Source organism: Papio anubis, chromosome 5, assembly GCF_008728515.1.
Source record: "Papio anubis isolate 15944 chromosome 5, Panubis1.0, whole genome shotgun sequence".
NCBI classification, from domain to species: domain Eukaryota; kingdom Metazoa; phylum Chordata; class Mammalia; order Primates; family Cercopithecidae; genus Papio; species Papio anubis.
In genome coordinates, this window is record NC_044980.1 from 89,619,769 (window position 1) to 89,646,549 (window position 26,781).

The following is a 26,781-nucleotide window of genomic DNA, read 5'->3' on the forward strand; positions in this document are numbered from 1 at the left end:
ATTTAACTCATCTCCAAATCAAATGGAGTTTCTGTGTGTTCAGAGAAAGGGCTTGGTGTGAGGGTTGTTTCAGTGCTCCTGAGTCCCATAAGTAGGGTTTCTGAGGGGAAGGAGAATGAAGGCAAGAAAGTATTAGGATAAACTGCATGTTCATAATAATAGAATGAGAATATTCTAACATGTAACTCCTTTAGAAACGGGGAAGTGGAAAATAATACTTAGTGAGGATTCACTAAACCTACTTAGTGAGTAGCCGCTCGCTTCAAAACATACACTTTGATCTAAGTTGTTTTATTAACACATCTCATTTGGTTGCAAAGGAATTAGAAAAATGCATTCTTCATTTGCTAGCTTTATTATCCATTCTTCCACTTCAGCGGTTCCCATAAGTTACCCATCACTGTGCCTGTTTCTTTAGAAACCCATGGGGCCAGATGATGCTATAGATGCCTTGTCATCTGACTTCACCTGTGGGTCGCCTACAGCTGCTGGAAAGAAAACTGAAAAAGAGGTATTGTTTTTAGTGTTGTTAAGGGAAACTTGTTAGGAACTATTTTGAACTTTAAAAGAATAACTTTTTAGTTCAGGCTATTCCAGTTAAAGTTTCCTCATCTGTAAATCTCATCTTTAGTATTTTATTTTCAGGAATCTACAGAAGTTTTAAAAGCTCAATCAGCAGGGACAGTCAGAAGTGCTGCTCCACCCCAAGAGAAGAAAAGAAAGGTGGAGAAGGTATAATCACAGTCTACCTGACAGCAGTTGCTTTCCAGAGCCTGATCCAGCTCATTCAGGAAGCTGCCAGTAGCGCATTACCCATGAGGAGAAGCCATGATTTTTTCCCTCTCAGGTCTATCCGGAATAGGGAAGCCAATGAGGGTTATATTAATCATCTCCAGGCAAGCCTTGTGTGTTTCTGTAACTGCCTGGGAATGATTTTAGCACAGTTGTCTTGGTTGTCACCTAAGACCATCTCACCATTATGATACACAGAAGGGCAGAAACCAGAGAAATTGCACTCTTGGAACATAAAACCTTCAAGTTTGATTTTCTAAAGGACTTTGAGCACTGAGGATCACTAGAGGGACACCATGTCGCTGGTACTGCCCCCCACTCTCAGCTGTATTTCACTATGACGTAATTCTCACAAATCGCAAAGGCAATCCTGCAGCTCTGTGCTGGCCGGGAACACATGTCTCCTCTGCAAACAGTCAAGATAATGCTCAGGAACAGTTTCTATCAGAGCTGCTTGTGCCTCTCCCCTCCTGGAGTGGACAGTTTATTTTTATCTGGCAGGCTGGGGAACAGTGGTGAGCACCACACCCCTGGGAGTGGGAGTTCCTCCAACGATCAGCCATTGTGCCTTCAGAGAAGAAGGCAGCGGGGGCCACTTCAAGCTTCCCTGCTTTCAGCTTAGCAGGTTTGCTAAAGGTTATCAGAAGCCTTTTTAGAGACAGTTTTAGAAAAAGAAAAACAGGGTGGTAACAGTTTACTGCTTGCTTCTTTTTTGTGGTTGTTAAGAGTATTTTATAATAATATTACTATAGCTTTATGTCTAGCTTACCAAATAAGGGGTGAAGTGTGCCCCAGAGAACGCTGTTACTATAGAAACGTGTCTTAGCCCCAATTTCCACTCATTGGTAAGTTCTTTTTCCTTTCTCTCTTTTGCAAGGTTTCAAATAAACTTGCCTTTCTAGAGCACTTCCCCAATCCACGTTCAGTTTATAATCTAAAATGTATTTCACAAAGAAGTAAATGGATTGTTCAGGCTCCAGAGATGTCTTTTTTCATGCACAGAATTTTTTACTTTTAACAGGATACAATGAGCGATCAAGCACTGGAGGCTCTGTCGGCTTCACTGGGCACCCGGCAAGCAGAACCTGAGCTCGACCTCAGCTCGATTAAGGAAGTCGATGAGGTACTGACCTTAGAGTTGATTTACAAAGCGTGTTCGTCTGCACATTACAAAACTGAATGCATTCTGCATGTTTAGAATTCTTGCACAACTTTTGCTGGAGAGTAAAAGTGAACATTCTTCATTGTGCCTTATTTATTGCTGAGTTGTTAGCAACTAAGAGGGATAGTTAAGTGATTGCTTGTGAAACAGCTAGAATTTTAACATTTGAAATGAGCATGAATCTCCCTTGCTAGAGCTTCAATGACACCTGACTAAACAAGATAACAAGGAGGCAATGCCTGGCGGGAAATAGTGAAGTTTGGCAATTGGAAATTTGTATTTTCAGAAGGGTTCTGGGTGCTTCTCTTTATAAGAGAGGGAGATGTCTATACAAGGAGTGGGAAGATCCTTCATTTATCACTATGGGGAAAGATGTTGAAAATTTTGTCTCAAATTAAAATCAAGCAACGATTACTCCGTAACTAGAGCTCCTGCATATTTAGAGAATAATGCTGATAAGTGTTTATCCCACCACACTCCAAGATCTTAACAAGCCTCTGAACCAAAACAAGCTTATATCTGGTGTAGGAAAGTTTTAATATTAAATTATAATTTTTGTAGAATTTTTCAACTTGGTCCTTTTGGGGGAAAGAGGAAGGAAAAGAGAGAGTTGCCCGTTCCTGACAAGGCAGTGTTGTGGGGAGATGGAAAGGCAGCCTGGGATCCACAGGAGCTCGCCCTGCCTCCATCAGCTCAGGCTGGGGGAGCTGGTAGGCACTGCTGTCACAATGCCCCATCTCTGCTGTCACTTCCTGTTCTGAATCATCAGGGAAGGGGAGTCTCCCTGACTACCAGCAACTATCCTTGAGTCTAGGACTACCCTGTCCTAAGATGGGCCAGTTTCTATCTTCGACTTTCTTGGAGGGCTCACCGGCCACAGTGTGGCATGATAAGCTTTGTGATGGTGAACGCAGGGGAGCAAGAGAAGCAGTTCCTATCTTCCAGGACCAAGTAATGTACTGGGAAGAAGGGAAACTTAATTACAACACAATGTGAGATATACATTACTTAGAGTAGCCGACAGAAGCAGTGTCATCTTGAGGAAAGGGTGGTGTTGGCAAACCCTGGGGGGAGTCAGGAGGCCAAGCTGAGTTGTGGCTTTACCACCTGAGGGCGACAGGGCCACAAGTATATTGCACTTTTGTCTCAGGCTTTTTGCAGACCCTTAAGGAGAGATAATAAATGTGGGAAGGGAGGGTGTAAACATGTTATAAACCCCAGGATCAAAGGAGTCTTAAGAGTGACTAAAAGCAGATAAGCAGATGTTTAAAAAAAAGTGACATAAAATAAGCATGTGGGTAACTAGTTTGGGAATGCGTATGAATGTATTAAGTTTCCTCTAGAAAACTTCAGAGTAGCAGCAAACTAATATTCCAGCAAAAAGAACTCTTCTTTTCCATTCTTATGACATAATAGTTGTATTATTCTGTTCTCATGCTGCTAATAAAGACATACCGGAGACTGGATAATGTATAAAGGAAAGAAGTTTAATTGACTCACAGTTCCACATGGCTGGGAAGTCCTCATAATTATGGTGGAAAGTGAATGAGGAGCAAAGTCACGTCTTACATGGTAGAAGGGGGAACTCCCCTTTATAAAACCGTCAGACCTAGTGAGAATTATTCACTATCATGAGAACAGCACAGGAGAGCTCTGCCCCCATGATTCAATTACCTCCCACCGGGTCCCTCCCATGACACGTGGGAATTATGGGAGCTACAATTCAAGATGAGATTTGGGTGGGGACACAGCCAAACCATATCACTAGTTTTCCTTTTTAATCATATACAAAGTACAAATGTTTCTAAAGAGGATCTGTCAGTCCTCCAGATTCCTAACCTGAATTCTTAGTACCAGACTTAGTGGGTCCTTTACATCCTAGATAGTCTGATGTGATGAGAAGGCTCAGGAAGGTCGCTATCAGCCTGTAGGAGTGTCCATTGCCACCCCAGCACACCCCAGCACACCCCAGAATAGAGAGCTGTCTGTGGAAAACCATACAATACTCCAGAGAGGAAACCCATGCCTACTTAGTATTCCTGTCATCTACCATAACATAAAATGAAAGTTTTTTATTCTATAATGATACCCCATTATAAGTCTCCCACATTTTTAGGTGTGGCTGCCTAGTCTAGTGCCATTTCAATTCAGTAGACTCTTTTTTTTTCGATGCCTACTGTATGCAAACCACAGAGCAGGCATTTCAAGAATATAAAGATCAAAGAGGAAAATGAAAGCTCTGGCTGCATGTGTCATTCTCACTGTCCACAGCCTGAGATTAGTGGGGAGGACCATCTTAATACAGGTGACCCTGGGTGTTCCTGAAGGCTGCTGTACCCTGACCTGGGGAGTGCTGCTCCATGATAGGATTTCTCCAGATGCCCAAATCGAGCATGACTGGAAATGTTTAAAAGGAAACCATGACTTCATCCTTTAATGAGAGTTTCTGTAAAACAGTAAAACTAAACGCAAGCATAGAACAGTGCCTGTTCCATTAAAAGTGCTCAATAAGTAGTAATTAATCAACTAACCAATCAGTAAAGAACCACACTCTTAGGCTAAGATGCAGATGGAGGCCGTGGGTTGGGTTGGAATATGCCAAGTGAACCTCCTACCTTGATTTGTAAATTAAATCCATGCCTTGATATAGGTACTCCTTACATATTATGGGACTCACACTACCCACCAGCAGGTTAAATTGCAAGTGCTGTGTCGTAGCAGTCAGTGATCTACTATAGAACTACACTTTTATTGGTAATGCAGCTAGTTGTTCATGGTTTAGTAAGCTAGAGAAGTCCTGGCATTATTGAAGGGAGCCCTTTTAAAAGAGGTAAAACAAGTTATACATGGATCAGCCAAGATTTGTGATGGGCTGCTTCTGCCATTTCTGAACTGGGTTTAATGTGAAAATTAGTCGTATTTCCTCTCCCTTCCTTAGACAGCGGCCTCGTTGAGTAAGACAGATGAAAGCCATTAAAATAATTGCAACTAACTGCTGCACTGTGCTTACTGTCTTCAAAGAATCTTTTTATTTACTTTTCTCTGGTGATCTTCACAAGTTAGTGAGCTAGATAAGGGTTATTAGTAGCCACATTTTACAGCTGAAGAGACTGGACCAAAGAAAGGCTAAGTGGCTTCTCAAGGTCACAGCAGCTGGAAGCAGAACAGGGTAGCTCCCCGGGATCCCTGGCTGGGCTGCTTTTGCTCAGTCACCCACTGCTACCTTTCTCACAGCTGCCCACCATGGTCTTGTGCTTTGTAGTTTACAAAGTTCTTCCAGATGCGTTTACCAGATTTGGTCTTCTCTATAACACTCAGGAAGTACACAGAGGAAGTGATATCATCTCATTATGTGCATTATCCAACTACTTTTTTTTTTCCCTCCATTTTCATCAGGCAAAAGCTAAAGAAGAAAAACTAGAGAAGTGTGGTGAGGATGATGAAACAATCCCGTCTGAGTACAGATTAAAACCAGCCACGGTAAATTTTTAGCCACAGTGCATGACAACAGCATCTTGCCTTTGCATCTTGTTTTATTGCATCTGTACCCTTGACACTGTCAAAGGACATACCTGTCCCCCATTCAGATATTAACTCTGAAAACCCTGAACCTTTTTTTCTCTGCTCCCTACAGTTAGACCCCTTGAGGGATAGTTTGTCCCTGCCTGGCTTCCTAAGTAGTGACCATGTGGTCATTAAAATTCCCACAAATTTAAATGTTTTATTTATTAACAATTCTTACAAAAGATCCTTAAACTCAGAAGGAACAATCTGGGGATAATTTTTTTTTCTTAATGCTATATGGATAAAAGCACCATAGGTCTTCTGAGGGGTAGATATGAATGTACAAGGCTTTACCAGTATGCTAAGTTAAGGTGGTTTTGTTGCTATTGTTTTTGATTATGGTGAGGATGGTAGACTAACTCCTGTCATTACATTTTTGTCATTTACTTTTGAAACCATGCATATAAACACATGTTGGAAAATGGTTACAATTCTAAATTATGAAACCTCGTATCCAAAAAAACTAAACAGTGTTATAGGAATGATATCCACCTCTTCACTCTAGGTTGGAGAACTGGGATTTTTTAAAAGCTTTCATAAACATACATCTTTATTGCCAAAGAATTTTTTTTCCTATTACTCTATCCAACAGATGAAAAACATTTTTTAATAACTTAAAGTAAATGTGCATTCTATTTGGTAACATCTTGATTTTTATAGCTCAGCTGCTTTTTAAATACTTTATAAAAAGTAAATTTGAAACACAAACTCATGTGAATCTAAGAAAAAAAATTAGTTGACATCTCATATCCTGGAATTCCCAGAAACAAACTTGATGGGACATGAAAGCAAAATTTTCTATTTCATTTCCAATGAGTTTTAATTTTATTTACAGGATAAAGATGGAAAACCACTATTGCCAGAGCCTGAAGAAAAACCCAAGGTTAGGAAATACATTTTTTTCTGATACTTAAAGAACAATAGACATGTAAAGTATGAATTAAGATAATTTTGACAGTCCGGAGTTCACTGTGCAGACTTGCATGCTAACCGAGTGCAGAGGAGATGGTAACACTTGGCGGATACCTGTGGCTCCTTTCCTTATATTTTAAAGATGATCTTATTTTATTGTATTTTTTCATTATATACTTTCTTTTTTTTAATAAAATAAAATAAATTTGCTAAAAAAAAGATGATCTTCCTCAAAAATCATTACTGGACTATAAATTTCTAGTAAAATTTATTACACACTAGAAACTGATGTCAAGAGGGCCCTTAAGTCAGATTAAGCTAGCACTTTTTTTTTTGATGCCTACTGTATACAAACCACAGTGCAGGCATTTCAAGAATATAAAGATCAAAAAGGGAAAGAAAAGCTCTGGCTGTGTGTGTAACTCTCACCGTCCATCCTGATCAAATTCTCTGATGATTCTGTTTTGCCTTAAGTTGGTAGTAACCTGTCACATATAATCAGCAACATTTATTAATCACTTGCTATGTACCTGGCACTGCACCAAATGCTTTTTGGATATTATCTTTGTGAGTCCTTAGTGAATGAGGACGGTACTGTTGTTATTCCCATTTTACAGTGAGGAAATTGAGACACAGAGGGCTTATGTAAATAGCCCAAGGTCAAGGTGCTAGAAAATAGCAAGCCAAGCCCAGGACTTAGAACTCAGGCTGTCCAGTCTGAGTCCCAGCGTCTAAATCACATGCCCTTCTATCATGTTACTGTTGTTAGTGACAGTCTCCACATGCCCTAAACTAATACCACTCCCCTGAAAGAACAAGGGGTAGCAGAACTTTCCTGCCAAAATCCCACATAATCATATGAACAGAGTATACGATCCCTGTTTTCACTTATTCAGAAGAGAAGTCATGAGGAAATAGGAAAATAATCACATTTTAAAAAATTATACAGATCTTCATTGTAGAGAACAGGCAATTTTATTCAAACAAAATTCTTCTGAAACTAAAATATCAAGGAAACGTTTGACCAAATAAACCATTAATACTTTTGCGGTACTGAGGTGTTTTGTAAGTATTTCTTATTTGTTTCATGAAAATTTTATCTTAATGTTGATAAATGAAAAAATACGCCCTTTATAAATTAGCTTTGGGTGTTAAGTATGGCCTCATTGTGTTAATCAGGGAAAATAATTGTTCCATGAAAACTTTTTTTTGCAAAATAAAAAAGAGTCCCCTTGTAATGTACAGAACTTCTTATATTACAGGCTCGGAGTGAATCAGAGCTCATTGATGAACTTTCAGAAGATTTTGACCCGTCTAAATATAAAGAAAAACCATCTAAGCCAACTGAAAAGACAGAAGTACGTTTCCAAACATATAAATCTCTAGTTTTGAGGTTTGTGATCTTAAAAAAAAATAAGTGAGACAAACTGTTTTAGCATGAAGCAGTCTATTAGAAAGCCTAATATGCCATCGTTTTTTCCATGTCATTTTTGTCTTCCCTTTTGGATGTGCTTTCTGCCCCAACCTAACCCTGATATTCTTGCAACTGAAGTCCTGCAATGACTCCTTCAGGAAAGCTCTGGAAGCCATGCCTTCCTTCTTGTCCCAGCTTCGGTAACTGACCTGGTTGAGCTGTCATCACCCCTCCCCTCTGGGTTGCAGTGGCCTTTCTGCAGTCTCCTTCATGTCCATCGGACTCATTCTTTATCAAGCATGTCTGTCATCATGTCTTTCCCATCCCTACAAAAAAAAGTTCCTATTGCCATATTCTTGACCCTGTTTTCTTTCCTACCAAACTGTGTCCCTGTGTCAATAACCTGAACAATAAGTATGTGTGCGTCCCTGGCTTTTCTCACTTGGCTCCTCTGTCTTGATTGACCTTTCTTTCTAATTTTAGATCAGCTAAAGTCTTACTCATCCTTTCAAGCCTCTGCTAAGATATGGCTTTCTTTATCTCCTGCTTTTCCCTCCCTAAACTGTATTCATCCAACCTTTATTAAGCAGAACACAACATGGCAGAGGATCTGTAGGTTCTTTTTTTATATATCACTATTCAAGCCTTTGTGACAAAGAAGAGTTTAGCTGTTTTAGTCCCTCTTTAACGCTAACATTTATGCCAAGTTTAAATGGGTAGTAAGCTCCTTGAACGAAGAGATCATATCCTATTGATGACCATCTGCTGAGCACCTTGCCTATAGGATAGGCTTCCATAAATGTCTAGATTTAAAACAATTTGTTTAAAGGTTTGCTTCTGTTTTTTGTTTGTTTTGTTTTGTTTTTTTTCTTGAGACAGGGTCTCACTCTGTCTCCCAGCTGGGAGTGTAGTGGCACAGTCTTGGCTCACTCCAGCCTCAATCTCCAGGCCCAAGCAATTCTCCAACCTCAGCCTGCTGAGTAGCTGAGACTACAGGTGCGTGTCACCATGCCTGGCTGAGTTTTGTATTTTCTGCACAGCTGGGGTTTGGCCATGTTGCCCAGGCTGATTCAAACTCCTGGACTCAAGTGATCCACCCTCCTCGGCCTCCCAAAGGGAGGATTACAGGCATTACAGGCATGAGCCACCGCACCCAGCCTTGAAACTTCATTCTTGTGATAAAATAAGATGGGACAGTGGTTCTCAAACCTTAGCATGCATCAGGATCATCTGGAGAGTTTTTTTAAGCACACACTGCTAGACTCTACCCCCAAAGTTTCTGACTTAGTACATGGGGTGGGGGTCTAAGAATCCGCATTTCTAGGTGCTCTTATGGTGCTGAGGCTGTTCAGGGATTACACTTCGAGAACTTGTGGTTTATTATTACTACCTTCCATTCCTACATAGCGGTATATAAAGTGCTCTTAGATTTATATAAATACAGTATTTTACATAATGCTATGTTACATAATAGGCATATTTGTTATACACAATGACAACTAAATAATAGAAATAATAGCAATAATTGCTCAAATGTATTGAGCTTACTGTGTTCCCAGGTACTATGCATAGCACTTTGCCTGCATTGTCTCATATAGGCCCCTTACGAACCCTTCAGCTGTGGATACTGTCATTGTTCTCTTTTTACATATGTGGAAACTCAGTTTCGCGAGTTTCAGTAACCTGCCTAAGGTGAGAAGTAAAACCAAGTTGGAAAAAATGGCAGCTGAAGAGTCTTAGCATGCTTTGACTTATTTACTATTCAGTAATCCTTAGGTATTCAAGAGAATCATGTTCACACCATATAATATAGCAGAGTGTCTTGTTGGTCTACCATTGCTCAGTCTTATTGACCAAATGTTTCTAAAGTTGTTGAGAGTATTTGCATCTTTCCTCAGGAATCTAAGGCCGCTGCTCCAGCTCCCGTGGTGGAGGCTGTGTCTCGGACCTCCATGTGTAGTATACAGTCAGCACCACCCGAGCCAGCTACCTTGGTGAGTGACTCCCTGGGCATTTGAGCAGTGGCTTGAGAAGGTGCTCTTCCTCCTCCCATCGCTCTCTACCATGATTTTATCTATTCTGACAAATTAAAAATAAAATCTGATATAATTATAGTATCTGTTGTTTCTTTGGGCTTCAGAGATGTTGTAGAAATTCAGACTAAGATTTAAATTTTTAATTAAATTACTCCCAACTGTATTTTTCTCTACTCTTCTGAAATTCTAGTTCCTCAGCTATTGTGGATAATCCTGCTTTTTCACTTTTCTGCATCTTTTAAGCCTATTTGGATTTCCACCGAAAGCCCAAAGTTACTTTTTACTGACTTTCCTGGTAGAATAACATGCACTAAAATCATTATGATTCCTCCCCACTCTCCCCACTACAGGAGGTGAGACTGACTCAATTTCTTTCTCTTTCCTTCTTCTTTTCGTGCGTCTCTCTCACTTTCTAATTTTCGTATGAAGTATAATATATAACAAGCTGAATCTTTGTTTTCTTTTGATTTTAGAGTCCCCCCCCCCCATTAGTTAATTATAGAATTTGACTCAGGGAATAACATCTGAGGGAATTATATTTCATTACTGCAGAATTAGTACCTCTTCCCTCTGAACATCTAACTTTCATCATCTACTGTGCCATTGTTCTAAATGCTTTGCAGTGTCTTCCCATTAAATTTTCACAAGGACACTATGAAGTCTGTCCTGATCATCCTCCTATAATAGATGAGAGAAATGAGGCTTTGAGTTGACCTTGATCCACTTGATGTTTCAGAGCCTCAGCTGAGATGAAAGATATGGCCCCTGCTCTCAGCTGTCGTCAAGCCTAGTGTGGATATGAGACCTCCCCAATTTTTGGGGGTTTCCGGGTACTTTTCAGGTACTTTTTACAACATGGGTGCCCGGCCACAGTGGTAAAGAACAGGAGAGGAGGGGGGACTCTAGAAGGACTCTGGTGAAGAAAGCAGGCACAGAGGCCGTGATTGGAGTCAAAACAACAGTAGCCAGCATTCCCCAGCAGAACTCTTGTAACCAAAACCTGCACCTGCACCACCTACCTCATCTGCCAAGTGTGACCGCCAGGGCCTTAGAGGGCTCAATTCCTTCTCAACTTTACCCTGACTGTAGAGCTGAGCATTGGATTGTTCGACAGCAAACAAAACAAAACAAAAAAAGCTCTTGTTTTCCCCTTCCTCATCCTCCTTTCCAGGGCCTCAACTCCACCAACTCTGGCCATGGTTGCCAAGGTTACTGTCACTGAGGCAGTTGGCATTTCTGGGATTGTGACACCCTCGAAAGCCAGAAAGAATAGCTGTAGAGTGTAATAAAGGTCAGAGGACTCAAGAAAGGCATGCAGATTAGAGAGCTGAAGGAAGACAGACCAGAGGAAGGAGATGAATGCGTTCCCTGGGTGGTTCTTGTGTGTATAAAAAGAAAATTTGTTAAGGAAACCCAGAGACCTGAGTTGCAGTTGTTGAATTTGATAATATCAAATATTACAGAAATAGAAATTTTAGTCCTTACTCCTGTTTCCAGATTCCTTCGTTCTTAAGTCTGCTTCTTCTCCTAGGTTTTCTTTAACTGTTTCAGTAATTTATTAAGCAAGAGGTTGGCAAAGGGCACAGGTCTGGGGAAGCAGTGGTTTCCAAGGATTTTGTAGCATAGAGTATGAGAAAACAGAATTGTAGTGTGAGCAGGTGTCTTAAATCATGTAGCAACTCACATTGCTTGGATAAGACTTGGGTACCAGTGCAACTCTTGATGTCCTTGATTAGAGTATTGCAGCTGTTACTACTTAATGCTTAATTTAGGTATAATCCCAAACAGGTTAGAAACCTCAGGGTTTTTTTTTTTTTTTTTTTTTTTTTTTTTTTTTTTGTAGCTCTTGGGAATAAAACGCATACAGTGTTCAGCCACTAGGTGGTGCTAAATCACTTTCCTAGGCTCCCTCTCTTTGGTCATCTTTCCTTTTGCAGCGCAGTTTATCAGAAAAAAAGCTTTACTTGCTTGAAATGATGGCTAAAATATAAAACAGAAACATACTTTTACCCTAAAATTTTAATAGGTGCTCATTGTGAGGTCAGAGATTTTAATAATAAGATTAAACTCTGAGATTGTTTAACCCAAGGACTTTTACACTTTTGTTTGACCAAGAAAACAGTGGGAAATTCATTGATATTGCATTCCCATCCCCATACACTGGAAGCAGCAGTTTAAAGAATAGTATTGGCCGGGCGCGGTGGCTCAAGCCTGTAATCCCAGCACTTTGGGAGGCCGAGGCGGGTGGATCACGAGGTCAGGAGATGGAGACCATCCTGGCTAACACGGTGAAACCCCGTCTCTACTAAAAAATACAAAAAACTAGCCGGGCGAGGTGGCGGGCGCCTGTAGTCCCAGCTACTCGGAGGCTGAGGCGGTAGAATGGCGTGAACCCGGGAGGCGGAGCTTGCAGTGAGCCGAGATCGCGCCTCTGCACTCCAGCCTGGGCGACACAGCGAGACGCCGTCTCAAAAAAAAAAAAAGTATTTATCCCTTCTGTGCATGATGCATTATAAATACACACACACACACATACACACTGTTACACTTTTTTTTTTTTTTTTTTTTTTTTGAGGCAGAGCCTCATTCTGTCATCCAGGTTGGACTGCAATGGCATGATCTCGGCTCACTGCAGCCTCAGCCTCCTGGGGTCAAATCTATCCTCCCACCTCAGCCTCTTGAGGAGATGAGACTACAGACATGCACCGTCATGCCTGGCTAATTTTTAAAAACTTTTTGTAGAGGTGGGATCTCACTGTGTTGCCCTGAATGGTCTCAAACTCCTGGGCTCAAGCAATCTTCCCTCCTTGGCCTCCCAAAATGCTGTGATTGATTACAGGTGTGAGCCACTGTGCCTGGTCCTGTTCTCTTCATTAAAAAAGAAAAGTCCTGGTCATGAATCATTAAGTTGATATTTATGAGCCACTAATGTACAGATCATTCGCTTTATTTTCCCTTTACACTATTTATCCTCTGTGTTCATCCAATGTCATTTTAAATACCAGCATGGCCAGAGTTCATTACATTTTGAGGGAGCACATTTCATTTTGAACAATCGGACCAAAAGTAGACAGTTCTCACTGTGCCATTCAGGTTAGTTGGTCACAGGCAGAGTCACCAGAACCAGCCCTGAATCCCCTTTGGTCAGTAGAAGCCCCTTGGAGAAAACAGGCATCCGAGCCTCCTCTTCTGAGACGAGCCAGGCTGTCCCACAGGAAATGGAGAGGAATGGCCTCTCGTGGGCTCTGAAAGTCTTTCCTGTGCCATCTATGGAATGATCTCCATAAAGACCACGTCTTTCTTCTTTCCTGGTATTCAGCTTCTCTGTGGTACACCTCAATCCATGGTCTTTCTTATTTCTAAACCAACTGTGGGTCAGGTCTTGTAAGTTTCACAGTATCAACATGTAATTTGTACACAATGTTTAATATAACAAATTTGCTCAAATGTTAAACATTTTGTTTTTTAAATGTGGATTCTAATTCAGTTGATAAGTTATTAAAAGGTAACGTGCCTTTTGTCTGAAATAATGATATGCCTTTCTGAATTGTTTGATAGCATACGTTTTAAAGGGAGTGATTAACCACCTACTTAATATATCCACTAATGCACTTTCAGAAGGGCACGGTGCCAGACGATGCTGTAGAAGCCTTGGCTGATAGCCTGGGGAAAAAGGAAGCAGATCCAGAAGATGGAAAACCTGTGATGGATAAAGTCAAGGTAATGGCAACTGAGATGCTTCTGGAAAATAACTATCATTGATCACTTCCTCCCCCTGCAAATAAGTTAGTCATTTGTTTTGTTTTTTATATTTCCCATAAAACATGACCAGCTGGCTTTTTCTATTATTGCATATATCCTGTTTAATAAGCTAAACCTGAATAAGCCACATTGTTGAACCCCCACCATGGGTGGACGACATGCACAGACCAGAGGCCTGTGTCTCATCTTTGCCCACCTGCATTGACATTGCTGGGACTTGGGAAGGAAGCAGCAGATGCCTGCTGCTCTTCACAGCTGCCTTGCAGCCCAGCAGGCTTTCTGCTGGTGCCTGAACCTGCCAGATTAAGTTGCTGTAGGAACACTAAGCATATGTCCATATGTACTTCCTAACCTAATGACAAATTTGTTTACCTCAAATCTAGTCACTCAGCATTAATTTTATGGGGAGAAAAAACATACTAACAATGAAAGTGGTATAATTTTTATTCAGGAGAAGGCCAAAGAAGAAGACCGTGAAAAACTTGGTGAAAAAGAAGAAACAATTCCCCCTGACTATAGATTAGAAGAAGTCAAGGTAAACAGGCTGGAGTCTTTTTCTATTTTATTTTAATTCATACTGAATTCATACACGGAACACAGAGACTTGGGAACAGACCTGGAATAGAAAGATGTTATTTCTTTGTATTTCAAACACCAAATAGTATTAGTCTACTCCTAATAGTGTTAGAACACCAGATACAAAGCTAAAATATTCCTAATGAGACTTGATCCTCAAGTGAAAGAAATCTAATGTCTAGGTTGCCTAATGTTTTCCTTTCTAACCCACAGCTTGTTATAATACCAGATATATTAAAAAACCATATGTAGATAGGAGAACTAAAATGAGGAATAGGCCGGGCATGGTGGCTCAGCCTATAATCCCAGCACTTTGGGAGGCCAAGGCAGGAGCATCTCTTGAGCCCGGGAGTTCAAGACTAGCGTGGGCAACATAATGAGACCCAGTCTGTACAAAAAAATCAAAAAAATTAGTCAGACATCGTGGCAAGTGCCTGTAGTCCCAGGTACTTGGGAGGCTAAAGTGGGAGGATCACTTGAGCCCAGGAGGTAGAGGCTGCAGTGAGCCATGATCATACCACTGCACTCCAGCCAGGATGACAGAGCGAGACCCTGACTCAAAAGAAGAAATGAAAAAAACTAAAATAAGGAACTATTATCTTATATAAGAAAAATTAGCAACTTTCAGATGTAAGTTGGAAAAATAAGAGAACCTATCTAACATTGAGTATAGTGTTAAGTTGCCCCATTTCCTCTATTTTGAAAGTACAGATTATAGAGAACAAAGGGGAAGACCCCATTATGAGTCTTGTGGTTTAAGTGCAGTCACTTAAATGAGGCAGATTCACGGACAGTTTAAGAAATGTCAGTCATCTTCGTAGCAGGCCAAGATTTAAAAGAGTATTCAACTAAACTTCATTAACAATTCTAGAATATCAAATTCTTGCTTCTCACTCATCCATGTGCACTAGCCCATTTATTTAGCAGACACAGGAACTAGACTGAGCTCTCCATGATTAAAAGTTTATTATTCTGGATACCTTTATATTTGCTTCTTGTGTTTTACAATTCAGTTGCAGCCACAGTGTTTCTGTTAATTTGGGCTCATTTGTACGTTGCTTTGCAAAGTTCCTAGAGAGCGTGCTAAGGGCCACACGTTCTGTCTCCACTGAGTGCCCATTCAGTAGCGGCTGGTCAAGTGCAGGTAAACTCTCTTCATGATAGGTGATTGGTTGGTGATTTGCTGTCTCCCCTTACTGAATTTAGTAGTAGTGTTTAAGGAAGCAGTTGATTCACTGTCCCTGATCACTTTATTCTGTAGTCATTTCATCTTCTTCTGACTTACCTCACACAGTAGTAATTACCTATTAATATTTTCAAGCAATAGCTTCATCTCATTTAAATCCTATGTTGGTATTCACCAGCTATGCTCCCATCAGGTCTCTTCAGTGAGATTCAGCTCCCCAAGGGCAGGACACAACCTCCCCTTCCAGACACAGAATGATGCAGCGATGGAAAATCGATTTCAGTTTGAGTAGGGAGCAAAAGTGCCCCCAGAGTCCCAGGCATCACTTAGGAAATTTTCTGCTTTTACAGCTAAGAGATGGTGGAGAACAAGCACAGGTTCAGCTTTTCCCTGTACCTGAAGAATGGTCAGAAGGCGCAAGTCAGTCATGAGGGAAGCAGGTGATACAAGTTGAATATCCCTCATCTGACATGCCTGGGGACCAGAACTGTTTCAGATTTCAGACATTTCTGGATTTTTGAATATTTGCCTTATATCTGTTGAGGAGCCCTAATCTGAAAATCCAAAATACCCCCGTGAGCATTTCCTTTGAGTTGTCAGGTCAGCACTCCAAAAGTTTCAAATTTTGGAGCATTTAAATTGTTTTCAGATTTTCAGATTAGGGATACTCAGCTTGTACCTCTAAACCATTGCACTTCACATTTTCAATGAAACAAAAACCAACCTTAACCAGTTTCTCAGGTGAAATATATATGTATATCTTTGTATTTACTTATTTTTGTGTAGGTGGATAAATGGAATTTCCTATTAGTATATAGATCTTCTTTTACTAAAGAGCCCACATGCTTTCTTCATTTTGTCCTATTATTCATATGTGGCACCTGGAGTCGTTTACAGCTTGACATAATCTGAACCATAAGTTGCAGAGCGTTTCACCGACAGGTTAAACTCCCTGAGGGCAAGACCTTTGTCTTTGTGATTTTCTGTTGTATTGCCAATGCTTAGGTCAGGGCCTGGCATGTAGTCCTTGCCTATGAGTTAGATGTGTGGCTTACAAGGTTAACCAGCCCACCCCCATGTAGGTAAAGGACTTGTCCCACACTGTCCTGCAAACCCCAGTCACAGCACCACATACCACACTATGCTGACTTGCACGTTTTCCTCCTATGATAGTCTCTGGGCTTCTGAGGTCACAAGCCATACCTCATCCACTGTGCAGCCCCCGTGACTCAGGAATGCCTGGTGCTTGTGAGCTGTTTGTTGACATGAACTAATTAGAGCTTATTCTCTGGTGAGAGAATCTATTTCCTGACATGATGAATCTAATTTAAAATGTACGACAGCACGTATAGCCTGTAGGCAGGCCCTTTGTAATGTTTGCAAGGTTTCATAACTTGGATAAAATGTAAAATGATTTCATGCCATGTTTTTCCCCCGGATAGGACAAAGATGGAAAGCCACTCCTGCCGAAAGAGTCTAAGGAACAGCTTCCAGTAAGCAAACCAGTTTTCTCTAAGGATATCTTTTCCTTTTGGCCCTGATTGCAATGGTGTTTGTTGATACATTTCCTGGTCCTTGCAGCCCATGAGTGAAGACTTCCTTCTGGATGCTTTGTCTGAGGACTTCTCTGGTCCACAAAATGCTTCATCTCTTGTAAGTCCAAAAGTCTTGGTTTTATTTCTTTAGTTTTTTTTTTTTTTTCTTTGAGACAGAGTTTTGCTCTGTCATCCAGGCTGGAGTGTGCAGTGGCGCAATCTCCGGTCACCGCAACCTCCACCTCCCAGGTTCAAGCGATTGTCCTGCCTCAGCCTCCTGAGTAGCTAGGACTACAGGCGTGCGCCACCATGCCCAGCTAATTTTTCTGTTTTTAGTAGAGATGGAGTTTCACCATGTTGGCCAGGCTGGTCTCGATCTCCTAACCTCATGATCCACCCACCTTGGCCCCCCAAAGTGCTTGGATTACAGGCATGAGCCACTGCGCCTGGCCTATTTCTTTAGTTTTAGAGTGGCAGAAATAAATGGAAACTGGTGACTTAGAATCTGACTAGGGGACTGAGGAACAATCATAAAATTAGTGGCCCTCAACCCACTGTAGCCATTCAAAATGTGTTGCACCATGAAATATTGTCCTAACACAGTGGATGCTTTTAGTAGTGTAACTAATATCAAGTACCAGTACCCCTATGAAAAGAGAATTTAAATGTAAGTTTATCCAAAATTACTCCTCAGACAACTTTACCAATTGATATTTCTACAATTTACCATTTCCCAAATTGCCTCCTAAGGGAACTTGGCTCCGTGTGGAATATAGAGTCCCTTAAAGGGAACTCTGTTACTCGAAAAGTTTGGACAATATTGGGTAATGTTAAGCAGGTTTCTCTACTGTAGGATTTTCATGGCTTTTTATATGCAAATATATAGTGAGTCTGTTAGAGTTCCCAAACTTAATAACTGCAGAACCTTTTCTTGTGGAGTCTAGTTTACCTATTTATTGGGAACTCAGTTTTTAAACCACTGAATGTATTATTAGCAGTCAGTTAGAAAAGGGATTGTAACAGTTTCTATGACAGTGGCATGGAAAATATATTTATATCAGTTGGAGAATAGACAGAATGACAACTAGAAGAAATAATGATTCTTTGGAATTGCCTGAAGTTGTTGCTTTTGCTGAATGAAGCAATAAAGCCCCTCAAAGAAGAGCTTGCTAACCAGAGCTTGTTCTTCTCTGTACCCCTGTAAAAGCATCATGCTGCTCAGTCACCTCATCCTGTGACCTTCCTCTCATCCTCTTCCATACAGACCACATCACAGCAAAGCACTCCAGCCTTGATTTAGAAACTGTAAGACATGGTGAAGAATACAATGTGAGGAGTACCCCAGGAATGTGGAGTCATAGCATTACACTGATGTAGAACAGATGAACAAATAGTGGGGAACAAGATCTCAATTCCCTTCCTCCTCCTATCATTATTATTATTACAATAGTTAGGGGTGTTTTTTCTTTTAGAAATTCAAAGATTTGGAAAAAGTAACAATGAATTTATATGCCCCCCTCAAAGATATATGGCAGTGAAATGGTGAGATGAAACAACCATTAAAAAAAAAAAAATCTTAGAAAATTAGCAAAGGAAACATTAGTGTCAACAATATAGTTAATAAAGTAGAAATAACTAATCATCATGAGAACCAAATAATCAAAATAGAAAGTTATTTAAGGGAAAGTTTCAAGAACTTTGGGGGAAAAGTATCACATATGGCTCATAATTAATGTTCATCTATAAAAAAGTAGCTCCATGCTCTTTGAGAATAATAAAACAGAACAGAAATGCTATGTAAAAAGAAACACTTAAAACTATTCCCCTAATAATACTGAGATCACATTGATAATAGACTATTTTAAAACATCAAAGATATTACAAGTAAAAATCTTTGAGAAGCAGTCAAAGCAGTTTTCCTGTGACACATTGTCATAAAATGCCTTCATCAATAATAGAGATAGAGAAACCTGATAAACCAAATGCTTATTGAATTTTCAACTGAAATTTCTAAAAGTTTTAATAAGGTAACCACCCAAAACAAAGTAGCAATAAGCATACCAGGAAATGAAACTAGCAGCATGAAAGTTAACTGGCCAATAGTTGTTTCTTTTGAAATAACAAATACTTTATAAAATACTAGCAAATGCAAAAGGAAAAAAACCTTATGAAAAATACAGTTAAATTTTAACAGAGTAATATAATAATGTATGAGATCAACTAAATTATTGCTAGTTTAATGCCAATAGTCAGTTGGTTTTTATGAATTTTTTAACATTTTACAAAACACTGGTAAATATAATAGAGAAAATAATCTTACTAATAAAATGTAACATAAATGTGAGAAAATACAATAATCAGTACAAGAGTACAACTAAATTATTAGGAAACACTATGTACAACAATTTTCTAAGATTAAACAAAAATATAAAACTGCATAATTCACAAAACCTAAAAAAAAAAGACTGAAGAAAATATTGCATTGGTTTTCAAACTCTCCTTCTACTGAAGGTTTAAAGATGACTCCTGCAGCTGTTGAACACTCAGTTCTTATGTGGATAAATATGTCATGAAAAAGATGGGGTCACCTAATTGCTTCTATGAGTAATTATGGTGCTAATCTTAAAATGTGACGAATATAACTGTATCAGCTAAAGTTACTTAAACATGTAGATGTAAAAATTACATACAACATACATAGAATATAACAAACAGTTAAGAAATTATTTGCCATTATAAGTATTGATTGATTATTGGAAAAATTGTCAATATATTGTAGTGGTATATCAAATAGAAACAATTATTTATGTCCATGTAAAAGATCTATTTAAAATTTTACATATACTCATATTATAAATAAAAACGTTTTAAAAAGTAGGCAATCCCCTAACGTGTTAAAGAGTCTTTAGTTTTCAGAATCAAATATTCAATATCATGGAGGCATTTTCCTTAAAAGCAGAAACTATGAAAAGTTTATTGTCATTTCTGCTTATTATCGCATGTAAGAATCATTAACAACACAAGAAAAAGAAATGACAAACATTAAAAGGGAACATTTGAATATATTTGTGGATAGCACTACTTGTAGATAATACATTTGTAAGTAACATTATGCCATGTTTATTAGTAACAACAGATGAGAAAATGTAATTAATATGAGATCAGACTTACGTAAACTACAAAAGGAGAAATGATCAGAAAAATAAGGACACAAAAAAAATTGAAGGCCATACATTGTCAGTTTAACTAAATATCTTAAAAAGAATGATGACAATTCAAGTCATTTTTTATGTTAATTTTTTATTAAATAGCAATAAGATACTTTTTATAACTCAATAAAATTATTCAATGATATATTTGAAAAATAAATGTATAAAATTTGAAAAAAATACTGAAAAGCATTTTTCAATACTTTTAGGTAAGATTAATCCAACTAAACACTAGCATTTTTTTTTTTTTTTTTTTTGAGACGGAGTCTTGCTCTGTCGCCCAGGCTCTGCAAGCTCCGCCTCCCAGGTTCATGCCATTCTCCGGCCTCAGCCTCCCGAGTAGCTGGGACTACAGGCGCCCGCCACTTCGCCCGGCTAGGTTTTTGTATTTTTAGTGGAGACGGGGTTTCACCATGTTAGCCAGGATGGTCTCGATCTCCTGACCTCGTGATCCACCCGTCTCGGCCTCCCAAAGTGCTGGGATTACAGGCTTGAGCCACCGCGCCCGGCACTAGCATGTGTTATACAGTAATAATAAATAGAAAATACAATAATGTTGATCAACGCATAATCATTGGAAAAATTGAGAAATGGACATATATGATTTAGTATTTTTAAAAAGAGTGAAAAATCATCTTATGCTTTTGTGTAGTGTTAGATGAACTAAATAACATGTACATATAGCTTTGCAAAACAAATTTCCAGACCATAGGTTGTTTCATACTTAGTATTAAAAGGCTTAAATAATAAGTCAATCAGATAGACTAAGAAGAGACAATACAAATGTTTCAATATGTCATTCTTTTCATTTGACAACTTATTATTTTCATTTGTCATATAAGCAAAGATTTCTCATAACTGAAAATGAATTTAGTACATTTTAGATTACCTAAAATATTACATTCTAAAACTGCTTTACAGGGTATAAATGGACAATAAGTATCTTATAGTTATCTAAATTAGTTGAAATGATCTCCAATAATAACATGCTGCAATAAATTTCTGAATGTTGGTATCGTTGTAATGTGCTTTTCTCCATCTTTCGGTAAAATTTACAATTCTCTTTTTTCAAAATAAGCTATCCATAGTTGGAGTCACCAAAGAGTTCTGGACTTTTTTCTGGTTTTTCATCAACAGTTATACCTAAGGTTTCTGTCAAAAGGGAGTATTTGAAATGAAGCAAATATTCAATATTTTTTAAACAAAAATTATTTCAGAAAGTTTCTAGAATAATATTTAACATTGAAAAAAAACCCCTGAAACCTGACACCATATACCACAATATACAAGCAATAGTAGTATATCATTTTACACTGATTATCAGAAATAAAAATACGTCTTAAAAGTCAAATTCTGGCAAGCAAGGCCATAGGAAAGCAGGCATGCGTATTCATCGCTTTTCGCAGTATGAATTCCTAGCAACATCTGAGAGGTCAGTTTGGCAAAATATAGCCAGCACCATAACTTACTCACTAGAACTTACTCAGAGCAATTTTAAAAGAGCTAAAAACTTTGAATAACCTAAATGTACAACAGGAGATGTGTAAACAAACCATGGAACTCTAAGTTATTATATTATTGCATAGTATTTAGAATAATCAATATGAGAAGGAAATAGAAATAGGAAATTGTATAAAATAATACAATAGAGAAGAGTTTAAATTTCTTCTAAAATTATATGTTATGAGTCTATTTGGATCAAGAGAATAAACAGTCATTAAGCTATCTTTAAGAGTTATAGTTAAGTGATGGCATTGTGGTCATAATTTTATATACAACATGTCACTAATAAAATTTTTTTCCATAAAAGAAATTTGAAGATGCTAAACTTGCTGCTGCCATCTCTGAAGTGGTTTCCCAAACCCCAGCTTCAACCACCCACACTGGAGCCCCACCCCGTGATACTTCGGTAAGCAGCACATCTTGTTTGGGAGATAAATATTTCTTTTTGTGCAGCCACAACTAGAAAGAAAATAGGGTACCTGTTTAAAGCAAATGAAAATAGGCAGAATTATTAGGAAGATCAGGCACCTTCCAGTTCAGAAGAGCCGAGACTGATGATTTAGGGAGATGGCAGAGATTAACTTTGATATTATTAAATGAAACAATATATGTGAAAACATTGTACACATAGTCAAGGACCTTAATATTGTCGCTTTATAAGAATTGAAAGTACAATAAAGTGCATTGTGTCTATATTCGAATTACTAGATTTGAAAAGTTCTTTAGCTTTCCTGATAATTGATTTTCTCCTTTATGTTTTTTCTTATACATTCTATAATTTACTACCCATTATTTAACCTCAAGTGTATTTTATGGAATTGTTGTGTTTGAGCTTCTACAAACATTTTACCAACATTTTACAACATGTCATAGAATAGCATTGTTTTCTTCCCAATTCACACCAGTAAAAATTTGTCAGTTTCATACCAGCTGTAGAAGAACCTCAGCATCAATATTGTTTTAATTATTTACATGCTGTGAGGCAAGGCTGTGGGACCAAAGCTTTTCCAGACTTCCTTGACTAATCACCTGTGCAATACCAAATTATACATTACCGAGGAGACCACAGAACATCAAATTATAAAAGGATTGCCCTAAACCAGATCCCCATCTCCTTTGCTTGAGAACAGTGCCTCATTTGCTAGATGGAGATGAAGTAACTTTAGTGAAGTCAGCTATGCTTCCATTCCTTTTGATGTAGCATCAAAGCATATTTAGTGCTGCAGTCTGAGATTCTGATGGATTTTCATCCTGTTGGGTCAGCTTCAGGATCATCTGAAAATATCCAGAGGCACAAATGACAAAGCCCAGACCTGGCCCCAGGCAGCTCTACCATCAGCAGCTATAATCCTGGATTATAATAAAGCACTTAAAACCAGTAAAATGCCCCGTGTGTGTGTATGTGTGTGTGCATGTGTGTGTGTGCATGTGTGTGTGTGCATGTGTGTGTAAACACACCCACAATGAAAAAAGTCCCCATGCAACAGAAAGGAAGAACCATTAATAACCTAGGCTGGCATTTACACTTCAGTTCTTAATATTCAGGCCAGAGATTCTGCCCTGATGGAGGCTATCAGTAAACATTTGCAATCAGAAACTTTTTTGCCTTTAAGAAGTAGGTTTTCCAGTGACACTTCTCTGATCACATTTCCCATCAGAGAGTCTTGTTTTTAGTTAACATTTTATTTGAAGATGTCACTAAAACAAGGTATAAAGCTTTATTTAGATAAAAAATTGGGAAATCAAAGAGTCAAGCCATGATGATTCACGGGAGCTTTCTTTGCTGAGATTATTAGATTGTTACTAGCAGTGTTACATACACTGAAAGCATCTGAAGACATGCTTTCAAAGATCTGTGTAATAAAATCACTCCAACAGGAAAAACTGCTTCAAAGAAAATAGATGATCATGGATGTGACTAAGCCATGACAGGGAAAAGCTTTATCAGTCCCAAGACCTGGGTTCTATTCACTTTTTAACAATTTGTTTTCAAACAACTGACTTAGCTTCCCTGAGCTTTTTACCTCCAAAAAGCCTGCTTAGTTCACTGAGAACCATTGTGGGCATCAAATAAAACTGGATAGTGTATGTGAAAACACTTTGAAAATCAACTGGAAAGTTCTATACAGTATTGGACAGAGTTCAGCATGGTATCTTATACAATGTAGATATTAAACACATTTTAATTGAATTCATTTAGAGGTGGAATTTTGAATGCAATGTGTTGAAAAATATTTTGAAACAAAACTTAGGATTTTGCTATAATAATACTAATAATAATTTACCATTTGTTGGGTCCTAACATACAACTAGTACTGTTTTAAATGCCTTTTGAATCATTTACTTTTCTCAGCAACTTAGGAGTATAGGTACTACTGTTATTCACATTTCATGGCCAAGGAAGCTGAGGCTTAAAGAGGTTAAATAAGCTGCCTGAATCATACAGTAAATAAATGTTAGAGGAATTAAGCTATCTTAGTTACAGTGACATTGTTGTTCCATAATTTTTTTCGTGTAGAATACCAGCTCCCATTTCTGCAATTTAGCTTCCATGAGCTTCCTAAAGATGAAAAGAGAGGTTTCCCCACCAGTTCAGAAATTCTCTGAAGTCTTTCAGGCCACTCATACCAGTGTGGCAGAGAAGCCCCTTCCACTCTCCTGACCCCAGATTGTCTCTGGGGTTTTGCGTCCTAGGAGGTATTAGGATGGCAGTGCCCAGCTCCATGGCTTCCCACAAACTGCGGGTCATGCTGCACTTTATGAAATGCACCCCTCAAGATCTTAGAGTCTTACAGAGGACCCACAGAACCAAAGAAACGCTCACCCTCTATAGTTGCAGAATCCTGCTTCCTAACCATCTGACAACATTAGTGGATATTTGTTTTCATATCCAGTTTTCTAATGGTGTTTAATTTCTAAATGAAAGGCACACATGGTTGGTTCATTTGCTTTTGGACCCTTTATGTGACCTCCAGGTCACCCACTGGATGTGGCTCCTGAAGCTTCCACTAAGACCTCCTTAACCTGGGGATCTTCACCAAGAGATGGGCGGGGTGGGTGGAAGGCGCTGGCCCTCCAACCCCAGAGGTTGACAGATGCTGCCGCTTTTCTCCTGATCTTCCATTCCTAGCCTTCTCTTCTCTGACCCTGTCTACTCCCCTGCCCCAGCCCCAGCCCCAGATGTCTTTTTCTTCCAAGGAAACAGGTTCCCTGCTGAAAAGATAGAGTTCCTGGGCTAATTTGCCTCTGATACAGTTTGGCTAATGAGTGACTAATTCGGCATTATTTACTTTTTTAGCAGAGTGACAAAGACCTCGATGACGCCTTGGATAAACTCTCCGATAGTCTAGGACAAAGGCAGCCTGACCCAGATGAGAACAAACCAATGGAGGATAAAGTAAAGGTAAAAAAAAAAAAATTCACTAATAAGTGAAATTTTAATCCTTGGGTCTTGACTCTGTCATTGTCATAGGAATATTGATGTGAATTTAACCTATATTTTAAACATGAAATTATAATGAAGTAGAAAAATCAATCTGTACTCCACTGGAGGGGAAGGTCACTCAATCTGTGACAAAGACACCAGCGGAGCCTCCCTGAGGAGATTCTGGGAGGTAGGTGTGGCGTATGCGTGGCTTCCTCCCATGCAACACAAGCAGTCAGCACACCCATTCAAATTAGCTGTCGTCCTTCAGAGTTGCTTATAAATAGGCAAAGTTGTAAATATGACCTCTCTAAATGGCAGGGTATAGTGGCCTGATTTTTTTTATTAGAAAAGTGAAACCATACAGAAAAAAAGAAAAAGATATTTTATACCTTTGGGTTCTAATTTCCTAACATGGTTTCTGAGGATAATTATTTAATCATTTATTTCCATTTAAAATATAGCTAGAAAATTCACAGATATGAATTGACATACAGAAGCATATGGGATTATATATTTTAGCCAACTAGCCGTCTGTTGAAGTCATCTGTGTTGTTCTGTTGCTTAAATAATAAAAACAGACCATATGTTTTGCCTCATAAAAGTACAACAAATGCTGAATGCTACATTTGACAATGTACTTTCTAAGTGAAAGAGGAAATGAATATTAATTCTATCTGCTCACTGTTTATACAGGAAAAAGCAAAAGCTGAACATAGAGACAAGCTTGGAGAAAGAGATGACACTATCCCACCTGAATACAGACATCTCCTGGATGATAATGGACAGGTAAACTGAGGCAAATTGCTAGATCGGATTTATGCTACAAAGATCTTTAAATTCAAACCTCCTTGAAATAAATAGTAGCTGTACTCTTTTACAGTAGCATAAAGACATATCATGACTGACTGCTTTTAATGTGTCACCAAAGCTGACCAGCAGGTAAATATTTATTTGAGCCAATATCATTGTATATGCATATGCTAGGCTCTGTGGTATAAACAGGGTTGAATACTGTTCAGTCAGTCACTGATGCTTAAGAGTAATCCAAGAAATTTGATTCTCTCTTTCAAGAAAAGGCTATAAAAATCACTAAGGTGATAGGATTTCAAAGGAAGCAATCTCTGTGTAAGGACAGTAGAAAAGGAGCTGGTGTTGGGATAATTAATAGGGCAAATTAATAAGGCAGCTCCAAGACCTGGGGTCTCCCTATCTTCTTCTTCATCACCATCAGCACTATTGCAAGTGAAGACAGGCAAAGCAATATTCCCAATCACAAATCCTGTTTCTCTGCCAAAAAGTCCCTGGCCTTTTGTCTCCCAAAATGATAGAAACCAGTCTTTCGTAGGTCAACCAGGCCTGTCCCCAACCTCTTTCCTATTTGGTTTCTAACTTTTGAGTCAATTAGATGATAAATAACCCTTTCCATGCCTGTTCATCAAACAGAAAACAAGGAAGTCCAAATTACACCCTTCTCTTTCTGTACTGATTCATTTTGATGAGATGATTCCTGGTTTAAATAGCACTGTCAGCTTCAGGGTCTCCTATTACAGGAACCAATTCTCCTTGCTTGCATTCAGTATTCTACAAGATAGCAATTCCACATCCTGCTAGAGCCCTTCCCACTTTGATAGTACCAACTCACCCTACTTCCATTCTTTGGGAAATTTCTTATTTAAGGTCCTTGCCTTTGAAACTGGGAAAAA

General features: G+C 38.9%; 1 protein-coding gene across 19 annotated transcripts in view; it reads left to right on the plus strand.

The window, feature by feature from the left end:
* The window catches only part of CAST (calpastatin), a 111,898-nt gene that overhangs the window by 77,101 nt on the left and 8,016 nt on the right, over positions 1 to 26,781 (plus strand). For 15 of the 19 annotated variants that reach the window (XM_017959741.3, XM_017959737.3, XM_017959739.3 and 12 more), the window contains 14 exons: positions 419 to 511; positions 646 to 732; positions 1,814 to 1,915; positions 5,351 to 5,434; positions 6,354 to 6,401; positions 7,693 to 7,788; positions 9,743 to 9,838; positions 13,499 to 13,600; positions 14,094 to 14,177; positions 16,847 to 16,897; positions 16,986 to 17,057; positions 21,959 to 22,057; positions 24,950 to 25,054; positions 25,772 to 25,864. In XM_017959741.3, coding sequence (XP_017815230.1) covers positions 419 to 511; positions 646 to 732; positions 1,814 to 1,915; positions 5,351 to 5,434; positions 6,354 to 6,401; positions 7,693 to 7,788; positions 9,743 to 9,838; positions 13,499 to 13,600; positions 14,094 to 14,177; positions 16,847 to 16,897; positions 16,986 to 17,057; positions 21,959 to 22,057; positions 24,950 to 25,054; positions 25,772 to 25,864 — 1,212 coding nt within the window. The remainder of the gene's footprint in view (positions 1 to 418; positions 512 to 645; positions 733 to 1,813; positions 1,916 to 5,350; positions 5,435 to 6,353; positions 6,402 to 7,692; positions 7,789 to 9,742; positions 9,839 to 13,498; positions 13,601 to 14,093; positions 14,178 to 16,846; positions 16,898 to 16,985; positions 17,058 to 21,958; positions 22,058 to 24,949; positions 25,055 to 25,771; positions 25,865 to 26,781) is intronic. The other 4 variants (XM_021939566.2, XM_021939565.2, XM_009208822.4 and 1 more) reach the window with 1 other exon arrangement.